General features: G+C 43.8%; 1 protein-coding gene across 1 annotated transcript in view; it reads left to right on the top strand.

Moving 5' to 3' along the window:
• The first annotated feature begins 10665 nt into the window (after positions 1-10665).
• MDGA1 (MAM domain containing glycosylphosphatidylinositol anchor 1) overlaps positions 10666-18715 on the top strand; it is a 334259-nt gene continuing 326209 nt past the window's right edge. The window contains 1 exon segment of the mRNA XM_032216752.1: positions 10666-10732. Within this exon segment, the coding sequence (XP_032072643.1) occupies positions 10666-10732 (67 nt within the window).

Below are 18715 nucleotides of genomic sequence, written 5' to 3'. Positions count from 1 at the left end.
GCAGCACTGAACAGCATTACAATTGACTGGTCTGTGGATATAGCACAAAATCATACTTCTCATACTTCTCATGAATTCCAACTGACAAACCTTTCCAGTATCCTATAAAACAGCTGTGGGAAAATTACTGTTATTATTTGGTACCATTCCATAAGATAATATAGGCTGCACATTAAAAATAGGTAACATAAAAGAAGGAAGTGGGACTTGAATTTGTTCTGTAATGCATAGTCATTAGGTTTGCTTTTATATTGTGTAAATTACAGGGAACTTATATGGAATATTCTATTTTCTTATACATCGTATATCTATATAGAACTATAATCCCCTGTCATCTCATTACTTTTTTGCTCCTTTTTTTGTTCAAAGTGTGTGTGTGTGTGTGTGGATAATTCACTCTACCAATCAGGGAGGATGTAGTGAATGTTGTGATATTAAATTTGGCTATGTGATAGAGATAGCAAATCAAATATTCCATTACGCTCACAAGCTGCTTCCTCTCTGATTGTATTATGCGGAACTGGCATAATGTACCTATATATTTGGCAAAATATTATAATCAGTAACATTCAAGGTGCAAAGAACCATGTGACATGGAGTTCCTTTGGCACCAGACATCGGCACTAAAAATTCAAAGTTCCCTGGAGAAGCTACATGTCCTAAAATAATTAATATGATCGTATTGTATAAAATACCAGGAAAGAAGGAAAATGAGATCAGTTTACAATTCCAGTCAGAGATTCAATTCACACATTGCACCCAGGGCAGGGCTATTTTAACTAAAGCTTGTTAATCAAACCACAATTATCTGGGTTAACACAAAAGGCCAAACTTTAAACCATGGCAAATCATCCTCCCAGCCTCCTATGTCATGCTAAATGAATCCAAACCATATTATGACTTAGTATGAATCCTTTGAAGGAAATGGAAAGTAGCTTTATAATGCCCCCGAGCATTTCATACAGAAAAATATTTGTGTTCCAAGTTAATTACAGATCTCAGCACCATGTATTGCTATAGTTAGGAACAAAATCCAACCATTAGAATTCACCTTTTGCATTCTTGGTACTCAGTTTTATGGCTAGAGTGTCCTATGAAACTCAATGCTCTTAAGATATTTTTCTGGAAATAAATGTTTTCTTCTCCTTGGGGCTGTGTGCACCTTTAAGACAGAATAGTAAAGGGTATGTGTGTGTGTGAGAGAGAGAGGAATTTCATTATCCCCTTTTTTCGTAAACATCCAACGGCACCACTTTAAATCATAGTGAAACTGATGGAACAAGTTATTATGATGGAATTCCCACTGCTTGTCAAGCAATGTGATCAACACTGATTTTAATTGGAACACATATTACTCAAAAGAATCTTGGTGCCAGATTGGATAGGATCATTGTGATGCTGAAAATAATATCCTGCTCACCTCAAACAGCTTTTAGGAGCTAATGATTGAAGAGAGGAAAGCATAAATAAGCACATCCTTAGGGTGAGAAACAGAAACAGGCTTATTTTGCTTAATTTTTACTGTAATGAAAAAGACTTTGTTTTCCCCACCCACACCCCAGTGGAAAATGTATTTACACAAAAAGCAAAAAGAGACACAATTAGAGCCAAGTGAGAATGTGTGAGACCAATGTAGCTTCTATTATGCCATCACTACTTTTATTAGGAACTGCTCAAAGGCGTGGAAAATCAGCAGCACAGAATCAGCAGTTCCGTTAGGAGTATTGTACGGTTTTTGTATGGGGGAAAAAATCTTTAAGAATTCCAATTTATTTTGAAGGGGCTAATTCTAACATTTTTAAGAACACTGCTCCCAATTGTAATTAACTCCCCCCCCCCAGCCACTGGAAGAAATGCATTGAACATAAAGTTAAAAAACCACAAAATCATGGCAATTAGTCCTGAGCTGCAGGACTTCAAACACTGCTTCACTGCACTTCCTTCCGTGCCTAAAAATGAAGTTCACTGTGCACCTTTCATTATGGTATTCTGTAAAAAGTATAATGGCTGGGTGGTAAAACAAGTAAATAAAAATCAAGCCACATTATGGCTTAATGTAATGTGACAATCTAGCCACACATTCTCGCCCTTTTCCTAGTGTGAGAATCCAGCCTCTAACATCTAATGCTTCTGCCTTTATTTGAACTGTGCTGAAGCGGGGGGGGGGGGGGACACCTCAGTCTTAAGAGCTACCTGATGAAATTGTAAGACTTATTTCAAAAAGGAAACATACTAGAGGTAGGTGATGGATATGTCAGATCTAGAGATAACTAGGGCAGAGATAGCAGCTTCATCCAACTATCACAGAAAAAGAAAAAGAAGACTGGAGTATCTCAGGTTATTGCCTGGCAGCATCAACCACAGAAAATTAATAGTATAGACTCTGGACCTTGGTATTCCCCAGTTCAGCAGTCATCTGTTGTTTGGTACCACTGTGAAATATATATGACTTTCTTTCTTTGAACACCTTATTTTCCCCTTGCCCATATAGAAATATGCTAGTAGGTATTTATACATTTTTAAAATAAAAATGTCTAAGAAAATCTGCTTAGGTTAGCCAATGAAATGTATGCTTTTGGTCCCAACTGGAGAATTGGCTGGGATTTATTCTTTGTGCCTAAATCAATGTCAGGAGAAGCTACAGTTTTCAATATTTCTAGTGTATAACCTGTGGAAACTGGCAGGTATATAAGTACTAAAGGGTAGAAATAAACATTTGTATAAATAAATAAATACATAAGAAAAATGATGTGATATGAAATGTTCCACTTTGCAATAAGGAAACTGAAAGGTAATGTTTAACAAGTGTTACAAAGTGATAGAGCCGAGCAAATAATTTGTAAGTTACCAGCAAATGTAGTCATTTTTACACTTACTAGAATACCTGCAAACAGACAGATGACTTATAGTACATCTTTATTATTCCATTAATATTATATTAATATATGCAGGTAGATTATGAACAATGAACCTTTTAGGATGTATTGTTAAATTGTAAATAAGTCCATGTGATATTTCTATTTTTTTACCTCCCTCTCTCTTACATACAATCTATCCATCCATCCATCCATCCATCCATCCATCCATCCATCCATCCATCCATCTATCTTCTACCTCAGGAGTGGGTTGCTGCCGGTTTTACTACCTGTTTGCAACCTGTGCACAATGTGTGCATGCTCCATTCGCATGCTGTTCAATGTAAATTGTTCTTTGCGCATGCACAGAACAATTTACAGCGAACTGCGCATGTGCAGTCACTAAATACCAAAATGGCGGCAGCCCAGCAGTGGCGAGGGAACCAGTTCGGAGGCATGGCAGGCCTGGGTTGCTAACAGTTCTGGGCCTGAATTCCACTACCTGTTTGGACAAAGTGGGCCGAATCGGGAGCAACCCACCTCTGATCTATCTATAAAATAAATGTTTATATTGTTTAAAAAACAATGTTTTAATATGAAGATATAGTTGCACAAATAGCTTTAATTTCTTTTTCGGTCCTTTTGTTCCCTTGCAAACAGAACAAGAGATGCAAACAAAACAGATATTTTCCATTAATATTGATGCATTTTTCATATTTGTATTAATCACCTGGATCAGCCACTTGCCGCGAGGGACCAAGCTATAGGTAGGAATTATAATGAAAAGTCCAGACAATAGTTATATGGAAAAACTATCCATTTAATTCATTAAGCATCGTAAAAATTAATCCACCCAGGTTTATTTATTTAGAGTAGGTATATCCTGCTGGTTTCCAAAGACTCCCAGCAGTATACAGAATAATGCATACATAAAACTTCAAATGAAACAAATAAAATCAGCAATATTCCAACTAGATTGCAGGACTTTCAGGAGAAAGATATCTAAAGGAACCTGTCAAGAAGGGCACCAACTGAATCCGAGCAAGGAGGTGCGTATCCCGCAGCACAGAGTGTCTTTTGCTTCTCTTTTCCTAACTCATCTGGAATAGAAGTACTAATTGCACTTACATAATCCACTCTGTGGACTAGGAAAGCAAGACACCTACCCATTTTAAATAAACCCTGCAAGACCATAGATTTTTTTCTTTGCATTTAATTAATATTAACATAATTCCATGAACATAAGACTAGCACATATGTGCTAATCATTCCCGACTCTAGGGGGCGGTGTTCATCTCTGTTACAAAGCCGAAGAGACAGCACTGTCTGAAGACGTCTCCGTGGTCACGTGGCCGGTATGATTAAATGCCAAAAGCGCATGGAATGCTGTTTCCTTCCCACCAAAGGTGGTCCCTATTTTTCTATTTGCATTTTTACATGCTTTTGCTAGGTTGGCCGAAGCTGGGACATGTAACAGGAGCTCACTCCATTACATGGCACTAGGGATTCAAACTGCTGAACTGCCAACCTTTCTGATCGACAAGCTCATTGTCTTAGCCACCGAGCCACAGCGTCCCTTTCTACATGACTATAGGAGATGTCAATTTCTATTCCTCTAATACATGTCAAGCAGTTACTCTGATTAGATCATTGACTTGAAGACTTGCTTGGTCCATGAAAGGTTGTCTGGATATACTGTTATCCCAACATATTACAACAGAAGATGTTGATAAGCAGGAAGATGCAATAGCATCACTTCTCCTGAAAGCTAATTAGGTATATTTGCAGGCAAATTAAGATTTTTTGAAATTAACAGAGTTAATTCCTGAATTAATTTAACCACGGGTAGGTAGCAAGGATATTCTACACCCAGATGGGGAACCTTCAGGATGTTGTGCAATCTATAGCCAGTTCAACCAGCAAGGAGGAAGGTTTGTCACAATCTTTGGAGCGATGCACCGTCCATTTTATACTGAACAACTCTTGTAGCATTCGGTAAAGGTGGACATTAAACATCCTCCTAACTTTGGGCATCCTCCTAAATCTGGCATACAGATTTCTCAAACAACTCACTTGTAAATGAAGCACATGAAGTAAGCTGGAGTACAGTATTTCTCCAGATTGTTTCTGCCTTCTTCATTTTTTTTAAAATCAAAGGATATGGTTCCAGTTAACAGCCTGAGCTGCTCCACCTCCAACATTGAAGGAAAATTGGTCATTTTTTTGAGAGCTCCTCTGTCAGTTCTTGTTCTCCCCGTTGCTGGTGTCAGCAAACTGCTCCTTTCCATGGCTGAATGCCATTTATATTGAAAGTAACTGCTTACTAATTAGCAGCTATGTCTGTTAACTGCTTATTTGTTACAGCATGAGTTAGTAACCAGTCTTTGGCTGGGCCATAACTCTTTATAACTGGAGAAATGATTCCTGTTCATAGTAAATCAATAGCCCACCAGTAAAAAAAATACATTATTCCCCACCTCAGGTATCACATTGCCTTTCTAGCATCGAGTAAGATGAGGGGAGAGAGTGATGGCAGTGACACCTCCTAGCAGGTGAGCCGTTGTATATAGTGATGTATTAACAGGCATGATTGCTGAGGCAGCTACGTTCTTTAATGATGTATGGCAACCCCTTTTATAGAATTGCTGATAACTACATAACACAGATCCTGTTGAGATATAAATATATATGAATATGACTATGGAAAAATCCATTGAACAATTATCCAAAGGGACAGTCCAGGCTGTTTTGTACCCAGACAAAGTCCAATATGTCTTTTCTGATTTCCAGAACAGCTATATATAAAGGCATAACTCAAAAATCAGCCGGTAGTGATCAAATCCACGGAAAGCTAGGAAATCCTAGCACACAGTACTTTCTCTCTATAAATGTCAAATAGAGAAAAGAAATAAAAGGAAAGGTATGGTGCCTCTGGATGCAACAACCATGCCTTTGAGTTCTACTTAAAAAATCCCCTACATCCTCCCTTGAGCCTCACATAAGAAAGGCAGGACATAAATGAAATATAAATGAAATAAAGAAATACATTTGAAGTGACACAGAAATGGCTCATTTAAAATACTGCTTGTCGGCAACAAAAACTTCCAACAGGTCAGTTGCAGTGTCACTATAAATCTCGCCATTGCATAAATGAATACAAAGTGCTTTGACAGGCTATTTTAAGAGATTTGGTCACTCAGGGCAGGAAATACCAGCTCGCCCTTTGGCAACTGAGAATAGGTAGCACTACCATATCTGGGCCCCAGAAACCAATTAACCACTAGCTTCAGCAATCTTAGAGGTTTCTACTGCCATCTAATGATTGTTTAGATTTTTCCAGCCCAATTATGGCAGCTTTCTAATGTGACGCCCTTTAAAAATCAGCCTTCATTGTTCCTTCAAACAACCATTGACTTTGGCTAGAATCAGGATGAGGCAGAACCTGCTTTGGAAAACCTTTGAATCCAGATTGAGTCATTGAGAATCCGACAGCATACATGTTTGCTATTGTTGTTGTTATTCTGTTGGCTCCAGCAACTTGCCTGCAAACCACACGTGGCTCCCAGACCTGATGGTTGCATTCCCTTCTCATGAAATAAAGAAAGGGGATAATGAAGCAAAGACCTAGAAGAGGAGATGGCCTGAATTCTCACCAAAAGGTGAAGCTCAGTGCAGGCAAAGAAGAGGAAGGAAGATTTCTGGTGGTTTGTAAACATTGAGTGGGATCCTTCCATCTCCACCAGGAGCTCCGTGTTGAATAGAGCCGACATGGTGACAGGCACTTAGAAAGGATCCTGGAAGGGCAACACATTTCTCCCCTGCCCCAACTTCCTTTTGCCTTGCTTTTTGCATGTGTAAAAGGAGAGGGGGCTGCTAATGCAGCTGCTTGCAAAAGAACCAGACAAAGAGAGGAAAAATCTCTGTATATCAAATGCACCTCCAGCTACTCAACCACGCAATGATCAAAATAAGAATCGATTTCTTCAATGCAAGGAGTTCAGTGAAAAAAATAAACACTAAAGAGTCCCGGTTTCCTACCACCAGAAGTTTCATGCTAAAATACAAACATACCTCATTACTTGCAGGTAACTCAAATCTATTTCATGTGCTGGGAGAAAATAATACTTCATAGTGCTATTTTAAGACAAGGATGAGCTGATGGAAGTTCAATTATCTAAGGAAATGTATTTAGATAAGGAGTAAAACTTAGCAGAACTATTACCATTTTCAGGAGGGCAAGACCTTTCTAGATTAATATTTTAAAATTTGTTAAAAGCCTCACTTGCATTGTCTGCACACCTCTGCCCTACCTTTCTATTACAAGAATCTTCAAAGGAAATGGCAGTGTAAATGTGCAAATTAAACCGATGTGCCTTGAGGAAATGTAGTTTAATACCTATTCCCACATGAACATGAAATACAGAAAATATATTTGTAAGGGGGGCAAATGGGAGCTGAGGAAGAATTTTTCCTAGGTCAGTGTTCCCCACCACAATATCCCTGAAATATACTGGGAAATAACTCCAACCGTTCTTACTAACATATATCATTAAAAGTGATTATATACAGTTCATCCTGTTCTTCTTCATAGGTGACATTTCTTAATAGCTGTTGTTCTTGTGAGCTACAGTTCAAATGTTTCTGGCCATTGCCAGTCCATCTTTTTCTCATCTGGAGCTGTGTTTGTCCACAGCCACCATCATCTCTCAGCAGAGTGAACCACCATGGTTTCTGGAAACAAGAGTTGTGGTCTTCTGGTCCATTTGAAACTACAATATAGGGGAAGGCTGGCTTAAATCATGGAGATAGGAATATGATGGTCTGCAATTAGAAGGATGGAAAGATGGATGGATGGATAGATGATGGTAGGTAGGTAGGTAGGTTAGGTAGGTAGGTAGGTAGATAGATGATAGATGATAGATAGATAGATAGATAGATAGATAGATAGATAGATATAAAGTGTGTACTGGCTTTAAGGAGAAAGTCACTTGTCAGTTAGAGTCTGCCATCCCAGGACAAATTACAGGCAGACAGCCGTTCTCTCTACCCTGGCCGAAGAAAAAAAGGACCATCTTAACTAGAGGCTCCACTTCCAGCTGTTTCCAGCAATCGGTCCCTTGAGGAGATTCCTTGGGATGTCTTGAAGCGTCCCGCTCGTTTCTTGGAGAAGTTGTTTGTCTTATCCTCCCCTCACGCCCCCCCCCCGTCGCTGCGGGGAGCTTCTCCGGCCGCGACAGTGGCTCGCAGCTAATGGAAAGCGTAGATAACCGCCCCATTGCCTCCAAACTACACTCGCTGGCTGTAGTTGCACGTAAGAATAATAACATACCTAATGGCCTCGGCGGCCCCGGGCTAAAAAAAACCTCACACAGCAGGGCCAGAGCGACATAGACGTACAAGTGCTAGGCGGAATATAGGCGCGCTCCCTCTCCAAGGGGCTGGACAAGGGGGCACGAACGCCAAAAAAGGCAACGCGCCACAACGGCGCGCCAACCTCATGTGTGTAACATAGCTGCGCGCCACGCGGGCTCCTACGCGGCCCACGTGCTCCTAACGCTGCTCCCCCCCCCAATACAAACCAATCCTGTATGGTTGGCTTTGTCGCCCAGCCCGGCTGCTTCTGCTGCTCGTCCAGCTCCCTCGCCTCCGTCCGTTCCAAAGACAAGAAGCCTGGGTTATCGAGGCGGCGCAGACGGCCAGAGAGGGGGGAAAAAGGCACCCGCCGTTTCTTTCTAGGATGGCTGAGAAACCGGTATTTCTTTGCCAAGGAAGAGAGGCTAAAGAAGAGAGGAGGAGCGCGAAAGCGAAGAAGGAAAGAGGAAGAAAGCCGCCGCCAGGCAATAAATAAACAAATCGGTCTTCTCCGCTCCTCAGCTTCTGTTTGGTTTTCTAATTGGTGTCGAGCGGCGCTCGAGGGAATTGGGTCGGAGGCAGGACGCCGCTCCAGCCCCGCACGGAGGATTTAATTGTTTGCCTCCCCCCCCCCAAACCTCTCTTAACTAGAAGGAATCAAATGGGGAGGGGAGGAGTGAGGGGAAGAAGTAGACCCGACTCGCAGCTGAACCTGCAAGCTTAGATGTTTAGAATTAGAAGCTGTAATTAGCAGGTTGCCCTTGCTTGGGGAGGGGGGAGGGAGATCGCTCTCTTTTTCGAGCCCTCCAGGAGCTACGGGCGAGAACACGTAGAGAAAGGAGAACACCAAAATTGCTCATGCTTAAGGGTCCGTCTCTAAGCGGTCGACCGTCTGAAACGAAAGACAGCCAAGCGAGCCTGCGAGCGAAGTGCAGTAACAATTTTCGCCCGCGAGAAGCGGCGGCGAACTGCAGCTGTGGCACGCGGGCCATTTTTTTTTAAAGGACAGCCTCCTTCTAAGAAGGGGCGGAGCCGACGGTGGACGCGCCCCTTTCCACAGAGCACCCTTTGCTTTTCAAGTTGAAAGCCACTTTCTGGAAGTTCCTTGTTCTTCCGCTCCTCCAAGTTCCCGTTAGAAAATACCATCTCTTCCTCGCCGTCGGGAGGAAGAGCGACGAAAGTCTGTACCTTTAGGGAAATTAGAGAGAGAGAGAGAGAGAGAGGTTGTTAACCGCTAATACACCGTCGCACTCAGCGTGCGGAAACTTTGCATTTGTGAGTGGAAGGAGGAGGAGGAAGAAAAGTCGCATCCACGAACTGGACAAAGCCAACGGAAGGGGTGGAAAGGACTTAGAAAAGCCCAGGGCTCATTGAGCAAAGGCGGCTTTGGGGAGCGCGATGCGGAACGTTGCAGTCGAGCAAGACCCCCAGCTTGGCAGCTAAAAGAAACCAAGAAGTTGGTTTTTTTTAAATGGAATACAGGAAAAGACGCCCAGGAGGACTCGTCCTTGAGTTGAATTAATTTCAACACCGGTATTGTGCCAGCAAAAAGAAGAGAGAGGAGAAATTAAAAAAAAAAAGCAGCTTATAGGCAAGAAACTGAGAATTTACCTTTCGCCCCAGCTGTTGCATTTCTCCCCCAACCCCGCACTCACACCCTACCCCCTCCTCGCTTGGGTTGTTTGTTCCAGGGGTTGCAACCAGAGGCTTATTAGCTAAACGCTCCCCTTCCGTTCGCTGTCTCTGTCTCTTTCGAGTTGGCCCCCAGTTGGCAGGCAGTTTGGGAAGCCGAAGCTTTCGAGGGAGCACTTGACGTTTCGTTCTGCACAAACGCAATTGGAAAGGTCGGGGCATCGCCGAAGGGCAGAATCGCCGAAGTTTCTCTGGATTTGTTTCGCCGCCGCTGGGATCGCCTCTTCTTTCTAGCGACTTTTTCTTTTATTCGGTTAAGAACGCCACCCTTCATTTGTTCTCCCTCCGTGTATCTGGGCGTGAGTGAGCGGGACTGTGTTTATTTTCTTCTCGGAGCTTGGGAAGAAGAGGACGGGGCAACGAGACCCCTGGCTTGCCTGCTTCCCCCCCCCCACACACACACACATACACGCAAACACACCTTTCTTCCCCCCCATCCCCGCAACTCCGGGTCTGGGGAGAGAGGCTGTTTCACTCGGTTCCGATTGCCTTTGTGCGCGGAGGAGAGCGCAAGCTTCCTGGGAAGCAGATTGGCTGACTCGAGTTCGCCAGCCGGGCTGAGACGCCTCCGTGGCTGGCCCCGGCTCTTCTCCGGGGCTCCATCCTTTCCTCTGCTTCGAGGCCGCGGAAAGGGGGGGGGGTACCAACAACAGGGATTTTTACACTCCTCGCCTTTATTTTTAAACGGATCCACCATCTGAGGCTGCTGGGTTGCCTTTGGCTCTGGCTTCTATTCTTCGCTGGCTATGAATGTTCTGCCTTGAAGATGGAGACTCTGTGGCTTTTATTCCTGTCGCTGGTCCCGGTGTACATCAGGGGACAAGGGGTCTATGGTAAGAGGCATGGCAGTTTTAGTCTTCGGGGGGGGGGGGGAAATAAAAGGATGAGATTTGCGGGGGGAGGGGGGAAGGAGTGATTGGAGAGCTGGGCTGAATAATCAGATCAAAGTTTTGGGGGTGTTTGTTTTCGGAAAGCACCTGCAGAGGAAGAAAGTAAACGACCGTGGGTAGAATCAAGGATGGGAAGTTCCCGACGCAACCCCATCCAGCTACTTTGTAATAATCTCTCGCCGCGGTGACTTTGCTGCCGTTCCTCTCCTCTAACCCCGACCCTCCTATGATTTAGGAGACCGGAGATGTTATGCTTTTAAAAAAAAAAAAAAACCTTGGAAAGCCTCCGTCTGAGCGGCACGAGGGAATAAAGCGGGGGAGAGACATTTCTGAGCTGCGAGATTCCGTTCGGTGGAAACAAACCAACTTGTTGTTCCTAAACAGAAAAGGCGCCCTTTAAGAGCCGGTGGGCCATCCGTGCGTCTCCAGCCTCTGCTGGGAAGACAAAGCTGGCCGGTCCATCTATCCCTTCCTCCCTCCCTCTTTCTTTCCTCCCTTCCCTATGTTGGTCTCTTTTTTTGGATCGCCCATTCCCGTTACTAAAACGGGAAGTTAACCCTTTCCCCTCTTCCTCCTTTGCCAATATGGATTTACTTGTCGACACGCGTTTCTTTCAAGAGGGTTGCTACGCCTGAGGAGCTTAGAGGGGGCAAACCGGTCCCCCCCTTTCAGCTCTTAAGATACTTTCCGATCTTGGGGTGGGGGAGGAGAAGAAAGAGTCCGACTATGCCTGGAAGAAGGACTCGCTCCCTTTCTGCCGCGAGGCGACGGGAGGTGTGATTCGGGGAGGGGGGGGGACGGGGACGCGAGCAAGGCGTCCCGCTCCAGTCGTCACTGAGCTCTGGAGAATTTAAAATGAAGCGGGACGGAGGGAGCTCCGCAAAACAGCACAGCGCATGCACGGGCACTTGCTGCTGGGATCTCTCCCCCCCCGCCCCTTTTGCTGTTCCCGGGAGTGGAGAGAGAAGCTTGGGGAGCGACGGGAAAAACTGAAGGCTGGCGCTAGACAGGAGCGGGCGCGGTGGAGCATTCCCGCCTGCAGACCGAGCGTTATGGTTGGAGCGATGATTGGAACTAAAGATTAAAAAGGCAATAAGGAATCTTTAGTACGGTAGTTCTCGTTGATCACGCTGTCCCGTCCCCGTCCCCCCCTCACTTTTTCTGCCACTGTTTTAAAAGATCCCCTTTTATCGAGGATTGGGAAGGAGATCCGTTTCCACAGATTTAGTGAACAGGTTGGTATCCCGTTTGCAAAAGGATGCTCGTTCACACACAGGAACAGCCAACTTGGCAGAAACAGCTGACATACTTGTCAGGGGTACCCCTAGAAGAAACACAAGATGATTTATCCCTTGGCAGCATAAAGGCAACGCTGTGTGACAGATGCCAAGAATGGACTAGAGCAGTGTCACTATTCAGCCCCTGTTTTTGCATAGGGCGAAGACTTCAGCTTCCTGAGGCATAACAACACCTTGCTCTTTTGCACAACAGCCTTGTTTATCCATAGCTGTGAAATCAAGTTCTCCAAACTCCTCTTCCTCTCCATCCCTGCAGGTAGAAATGTTAATGCTCCTAGCCTAAGCCTTATCTAGAACTTAATGGGGATCAACCCTCAGTTCAGCTGGTTTTCCAATAGGTAACCTTTCCATTAAGATTCTAGTCCCTGCAATAGAGCTAAAGCCTTTGTGGTCATTTTAATGATGCAGAAAAGGAAAATAAAAATAAAAGGGAATGAATTATTCTCTCCATTCACTTGGGCTACAATTGTCAATTTCGGTTATTTGCTTTCAATATTGTTTTGTTTTGTCTCTTATTCCTTCCCCCAAAACCTGATAAGAAAAAGGAAGAATAGGGGGGAAAGATTAAAAACCTAGAGGGAAATTACAAGGCATGCCCCAGAGAAGTGAGATGGGGTATGTAATGTCTTGGTTGCAAAAGAAATGTTGTGTGTGCAGGTTTTCACATCCCCATGGGTATTTTATATGCTTCCAGCCAAACTTTTTATTTTTAATTAGCTTGACTGTTGCAGTCCATGCAGAACTAGTGGTCTGGTTTTCTATTCTCAGGCCTCTTCAGGGTCTTTTAAGGCTGCCAATCTTCATACTTGAGTGTATTCTTTCAGACTTATTTCTGACTCTTACTTCTTAATGAACTTAGCCCCCTCTCCTCTTTCTTTTATTTCTAGACTTTTGTTTTTGCATTTCTTCCTATGTGTAGACGTTTAGCATAACAACTCTGGTATATTTCAGACAGAAAAAAAGGGAGGACAGAATGTGCAGAAAAATCAAACAGAAAAAGATGCAATAAGTTTATTATTTAATCAACAGAGGTTCTTTGCTCCTTCAATTGTCTTCTCTATTTCTCTTTCAATGACTTATGTAGAGAATAACCATTTTAATTTGCAACTATATCTGTAATTGTGGTTCAGATGAGTGGAATCAGTATTCCACAAACTTTCCATGGTCACCCATCTGCAGTTCCTTCTTTTTCCAAAGCAGTTTTTAGCCCTGCTAATTATTTTAGTTTCTGAAGAGGGAGCTATTAATGTTTTGTGCAATGTTGAACTACAGCTTTTTGCTCTGGAAGAAAAATCTAATCAAGAATTGCAGAGTCCTTGCCCTTTCCTACTCCCTCCATTAAATTTGAGCTTTAGCTGTAGTTTTCAGCTGAATGTGATATGAGAGTTTGATGTTCTTAGTGGGTGACCCTTGTGACCCTGGAAATTTTGTGAACTGTTATGCATCAGCATATTCTCCCACCTAGGCATTACATTTTATACCATAATGGTTATCAAGAAGGCTAAGAAAGGGTCCTTGTACACCTTGTCATGAAAGTTGTAAATATAATCTAATGTCAGATTAAATCACACTAAACTAGATGATTTGCCTATTGTGGACTTTTATAAAAGGCGGCTACCACGTTTAATCAGAATGGATGGAACAAATTAGATTTGTGCTAAGAGAAGCACTTGGACCACAGGCTGAGAAGAACCTGAAAAAGCTAGCTATATAAACTGATCTTTGACATGATGACTGAACAAGGTCTGATTCTTTTAATAATCTTCCTTTCCTTTGTTAGACAATTCCATCCATCCATCCATCTTTACCAAAAGGCCAATTCTAAACTGGCTACCAAATAATTTTCACACATACCCCTTCCCTAACCGCTAAACGCACCACAGCTGTGAAAGAGAACCTGTCTCTGACTATTCTTGTCTTCCATGACCACGTTCACATGTGCATATGAAGTAGCTCATCACTCATGTTAACAGATCTCTTGCGTAATTTCATTCCTCTTCTTTTTTTCAGCATGGACTGCTTCATACTCTGTGGAGGTCACAGAATGCTGTTTTATGTGCAAAGAAGGTTACCACTGTAACCCTGAAGAAAAGTTAAACAAAATCCCTTCTCCACTACAAAACAAACTGTTCTGCCTGAATGACTTGCCATCTAATAGGGCTCCCATAGGAAGAGATTTAAAGTGGCAAATAAATCAGGGCTGGCTCTTCTATTGAACAGTGTGTTGCAGTTTTGCTAGGCGCCTGGATTTGGGTATTGTGAATGAGCAATAAATCTAATGTGTCTTTTACTGTGTTTTTACTCTCAGGAAAGGAAGCCCTGTTTGGCTTACTTGCCCCCAAAAACGTGGGCTGACCTTAGGTATTCCACAACTTAATTGCAGTGGGCACCATTTGTTATTCTGCAGTAGGCCGCAAGATTTTGTCAGCTTGCCCTGGCGGGTTACAGTTTTGATAAAAATGACTCCTGGGAGAGAAACAAATGAGTAAAAAATAACCATTTTAAAATGTTTTTAAAGGCTGGGATTGGCTCAGAGCTCTGTGATTCTGGGTGGACTGGAGGACTACACTTCTTGATCAGGAGGTGTCTGAATCGTACTGGATGTTTATGCCAGTAATGGTTATCTGCCAAAACTAGATTGTATTGTGTTAGCGAAACAATACATTAATGTCAACTCTAATTATTTATTAGAACAGTGGGAATTATATTTGGAAACTTCCCTCGTATTACACTTGTCCATATGCATAAAGCAATAGATTGTTCAACCGTGGAAAATATCTCTGTAGCAAAATATCCTAAGAATCAGCTGAATTATATGTACATATATTTTTTTAAAAAAACAAGGAAATTAAAATAACTATTTAAATTTAAACACGTGTTGAAATAGGTATTGGAGATAAATGGAAAGAAAGGGGATTTGGGAGAAAGGAAATATTCGATCAAGATTGCAGATATATTTTATCTTGGAATTAATATGAAGTATATATGTATATAGGAGGGGAGAAATGGTATTTTAAAGCTCACGGAATAAATCGTGAGGAGAGGGTTGTTCTATTTGGAATTATAGAGGCTGGACTGCTGTTTTATTTACCTCAGAAGGAGGATTTAACAAGCTTTGATGTTTTGGTGTTTTATTGCTAACATGGATCTGCTGACAGCTCAACTTTCTCTTAGTGCACTGAGGAAAAGGCTCAGCGGCTGGCAGTTCCCCATCATTGTCCTCATGCAAAAGGCAAATCTTCAAGGAAACTTCCAGGGGAAAAAAGAAGAAGCAGCCGAAGGGAGGAGCTTCAAAGGAACACATTTGGCTGCCTTATTCGTGAACAGTCAAACAGAAATCTTACAGGGGAAGCTGTAGTTATCGTAGACTTTGGAAAGCAGACAGAATATGCACAGCAGGAGCTATTCTTCACTGATGACGAGAGAGAGAAAAGAGCGGGAAAAATTGGGCTTAGTGAATGAATCCCCACTTTCTAAGATTATGGAGTCGGTACTGTATTTTTGAACTTGGCAAGGTGTATCGTGAAAGACTCTTATTTTAACGTCCTGGGAGAAAGTTTGAGGAGAGACTATTGCTTTCTTTTTAACCACACTGGGTTATCATGCCATTCTACTGGAGAGTCCTCTGTTCCTTCAAGTTTTATCTTCGCACTGATAGGGCTGGGGTGTCGATCTTTTGCCAAGTTTCATTGTGATACTTTCAGAAGCTTGATGTGCAGGTGTTAATAGATGTTAAACATTCGCTAGGGCAAAGTATTAATTGGTAACTCCAGTAAATTGAGCTGATGCTGGAGGGCAAGTCACGTTTTTCTCTCGTAGGGAATTCTTTAAAACCTCTTCTGTCCTAAAGACCACTCTACTTTTCTTGACTGAGGAAATGTGTTTCCTATTGATTTAGCCATCCTTCCCTTTAAAGCAACTTTCATAGATCTTGCTTCTTGTTGTTCTCATGAAAATTGTCTAGCTTGGAGAGATCCCAATGGACTCGACATCTGTTAAATAATATTCCTTATTAATAAATTATTTTTCTTTGTCCTGTGTTCCGTCAGCTTTCCTTGCCTATTTGATAATGACTCTGCAACTTCTAGAGACTCCAGTCTTATCTTAGAACAGTAAAATTCCTAAGTGAGTTTTGGTACTCCATAACTGTTTTTCCAGTTTTCCCCTGACCTCTCACCACAAGCCCATGTCATTGTTATGGCCCTTTCACTCACAAAAATCCATCTTTGTAACTTTTCCTTTTTGTTTCTGGCGGAGTTGTTTTGTCCTTTCTATGGACCAAAATGCCTAACATCCAATGTGGATTCTAGTTTTTCTGCTGGTGCTGCACAGGAGTAATGTTGCCTGCCTGCCTGATGCTTCTCTTCAATGTGATTGTCTTTGCTCTTTTTAAGGCCTCAAGCCAGCATTTAGACCATTTCATACAACCCCAAACAACCCACAGAGCCATTTTAGTATGCAGGACTGGGAACCTGACATTATCCACCTGACAGGTTGTTTGCAACTTACTGGTAGGAGTCAAAATATTTCACTAGAGGTGTCATCAGAAACCACTATCTTATGCTAATTTTTGTAGGAACATGAAGACAGATGTTGAATAATTTGACATGAGCAACATAGCTTAGAAAATTATCACCATGTCAGGTTTTTGTCAGATTTTTGAGGAAATCCATATTCTAGACAACTTGAAAAGACAGAGTGAGTGAAGGTGTGGCAAGTGCCTGATAAATGTGTGTGTGTGTGTGTGTGTGTGTGTGTGTGTGTGAGAGAGAGAGAGAGAGAGAGAGAGAGAGTTGGGGGAAGAATATGTAAAAGAAAGAAAGAAAACAGCATTGAAAAAACCCCTTTTAATGCATTTGCATTTTGCAGTCAGCAGCATTAGCAATTCAAAAAGTGTTCTTTTCTAAGTAGTTGTCTATAACTTCTCCAGATGGAGTTTCTGTTTGTTTAGACAAGTGGAGATTGCTGAAGGAATGGAGCAGTTGCTTTAGGATTGCAATCCAAAGTGAACAAACCCAGTTTTCCAGAGGAGGGGAGGGAGTGGTCACCTCTGGGTATTCTCAAAGTCTGATTGGTCCAAAGACTGAGAGCAAAGTCTTAAATACTGGTGCCTTCCAATCCTGGCCCAGTTTCTCTCAGTCTTTCTTGGTCCAAGTACTGTTGAGAATTTCCATAGGTAGGCTTAATTTTATTGAGATTTGGTTTTCTATTTGGCTTAATTGGGCACTTTAAAAGTTTTACTAAATTCTAAATTGTGCAGCTGCGGCCCCAAAGGACAGTTCTCTGCCTCAGGCAGTTGGGGAGGGCCCTGTGGGGCGTTTTAGCCTCCCCCCTGCGGACCCGGAGCCTCAGCCCTATCCCCAGGATTGCGGGGGTGCCAGCTCCCATTTTCAGCTGCTAACGGAGCAGCTCTCCCTGTATGGAACGGTGGCGGCGGCAGCTTCGGTGCCATGTGGAGCGCTCAAGCTGCCTGCGGAGCAGCTGATCGCTCCGGGCAGCTGCCGCTCCGCTGATATTTGCCTGGCTGTGAAGGAGGACAAGCTGGCGTGGTGGCTTTCCCCGGCCATTCAGCGGGGTTGCTACTTCTGGGAGCCAGACAGGGTGACCGTCATCACAGACCCAAGTCTGTTTGGGTGGGGGACCCTGGTGGGTTCTCGGATGGCTCAGGGCAGGTGGACGGCCTTGGATCTCTGCCAGAACATAAATTGGCTGGAGCTGAAGGCGGCACGCCTGGCTCTGCGTCACTTTCAGTCCTCGGTGGAGGGGCGTCATGTGCTCCTCCTGATGGACAATGTAGCCACCAAGGCCCACATCAATCGTCAAGGGGGGACCCACTCGCGGGCCCTCTGGCTGGAGGCTCTGCGGCTGGGCGCTTGGGTGGAGAGGCACCTGTTGTCCTTGGTGTCGGAACACATCTCTGGGCTCTCCAATGTCCAGGCAGATTGGCTGAGTCGGGTGAGTCTGGACAATGGCGTCGCTGTTTCGGAGGATCTGTCAGAGGTTCGGGACTCCTCTGGTGGATCTGTTCACCTCACCCGCGAACTCCCAACTTCCTCGGTTTTTCACCCATTTCCAGTCCAGGTCAGCGGAGGGCACAGACGCCCTCAGGAGCTGGTGACCCTCGGGCCTTCTTTATGCATTCTCTCCCATTCCCCTCGTCCCGGGGACCGTCAGGAAGGTGGTGGCAAAGAGGGCCCTGGTCATAGTGGTGGCCCCTTATTGGCCCAGGAGGCTCTGGTTCGCAGACCTAGTCCAGCTGTCGCCCTCCCGTGGAAGATTCCGCAGGGGGAGGTGGTCTTGCTGCAGGGGGCTCTGATTCACCCGGAGCCCCAGTGGCTCCATCTGACCGCCTGGCTCTTGAATGGTGGCTTCTAAGGGGGGCTAATCTGTCCTCTGGGGTCATTCTTATCATTGAGGAGTCTCAGCGTCCATCGACAAACCGCATTTACAATTCCACCTGGGCGGCCTTTATCTGATGGTGCTCTCCTCTGGGCATTTCTCCCGATAGGGCCACTATTCCTAATGTCTTGGACTTCCTCCAGAAGGGCCTTGAAAGCGTGCTTTCACAGAATACGTTGCGCCGCCAGGTGGCGGCTTTGTCTTCGATCCTGGGGAGGGTGGGGTCTTC

The sequence above is a fragment of the Thamnophis elegans genome, chromosome 4, assembly GCF_009769535.1.
Source record: "Thamnophis elegans isolate rThaEle1 chromosome 4, rThaEle1.pri, whole genome shotgun sequence".
Taxonomy (NCBI): Eukaryota; Metazoa; Chordata; class Lepidosauria; order Squamata; family Colubridae; genus Thamnophis; species Thamnophis elegans.
This window is presented reverse-complemented; position numbering and strand designations above follow the sequence as displayed.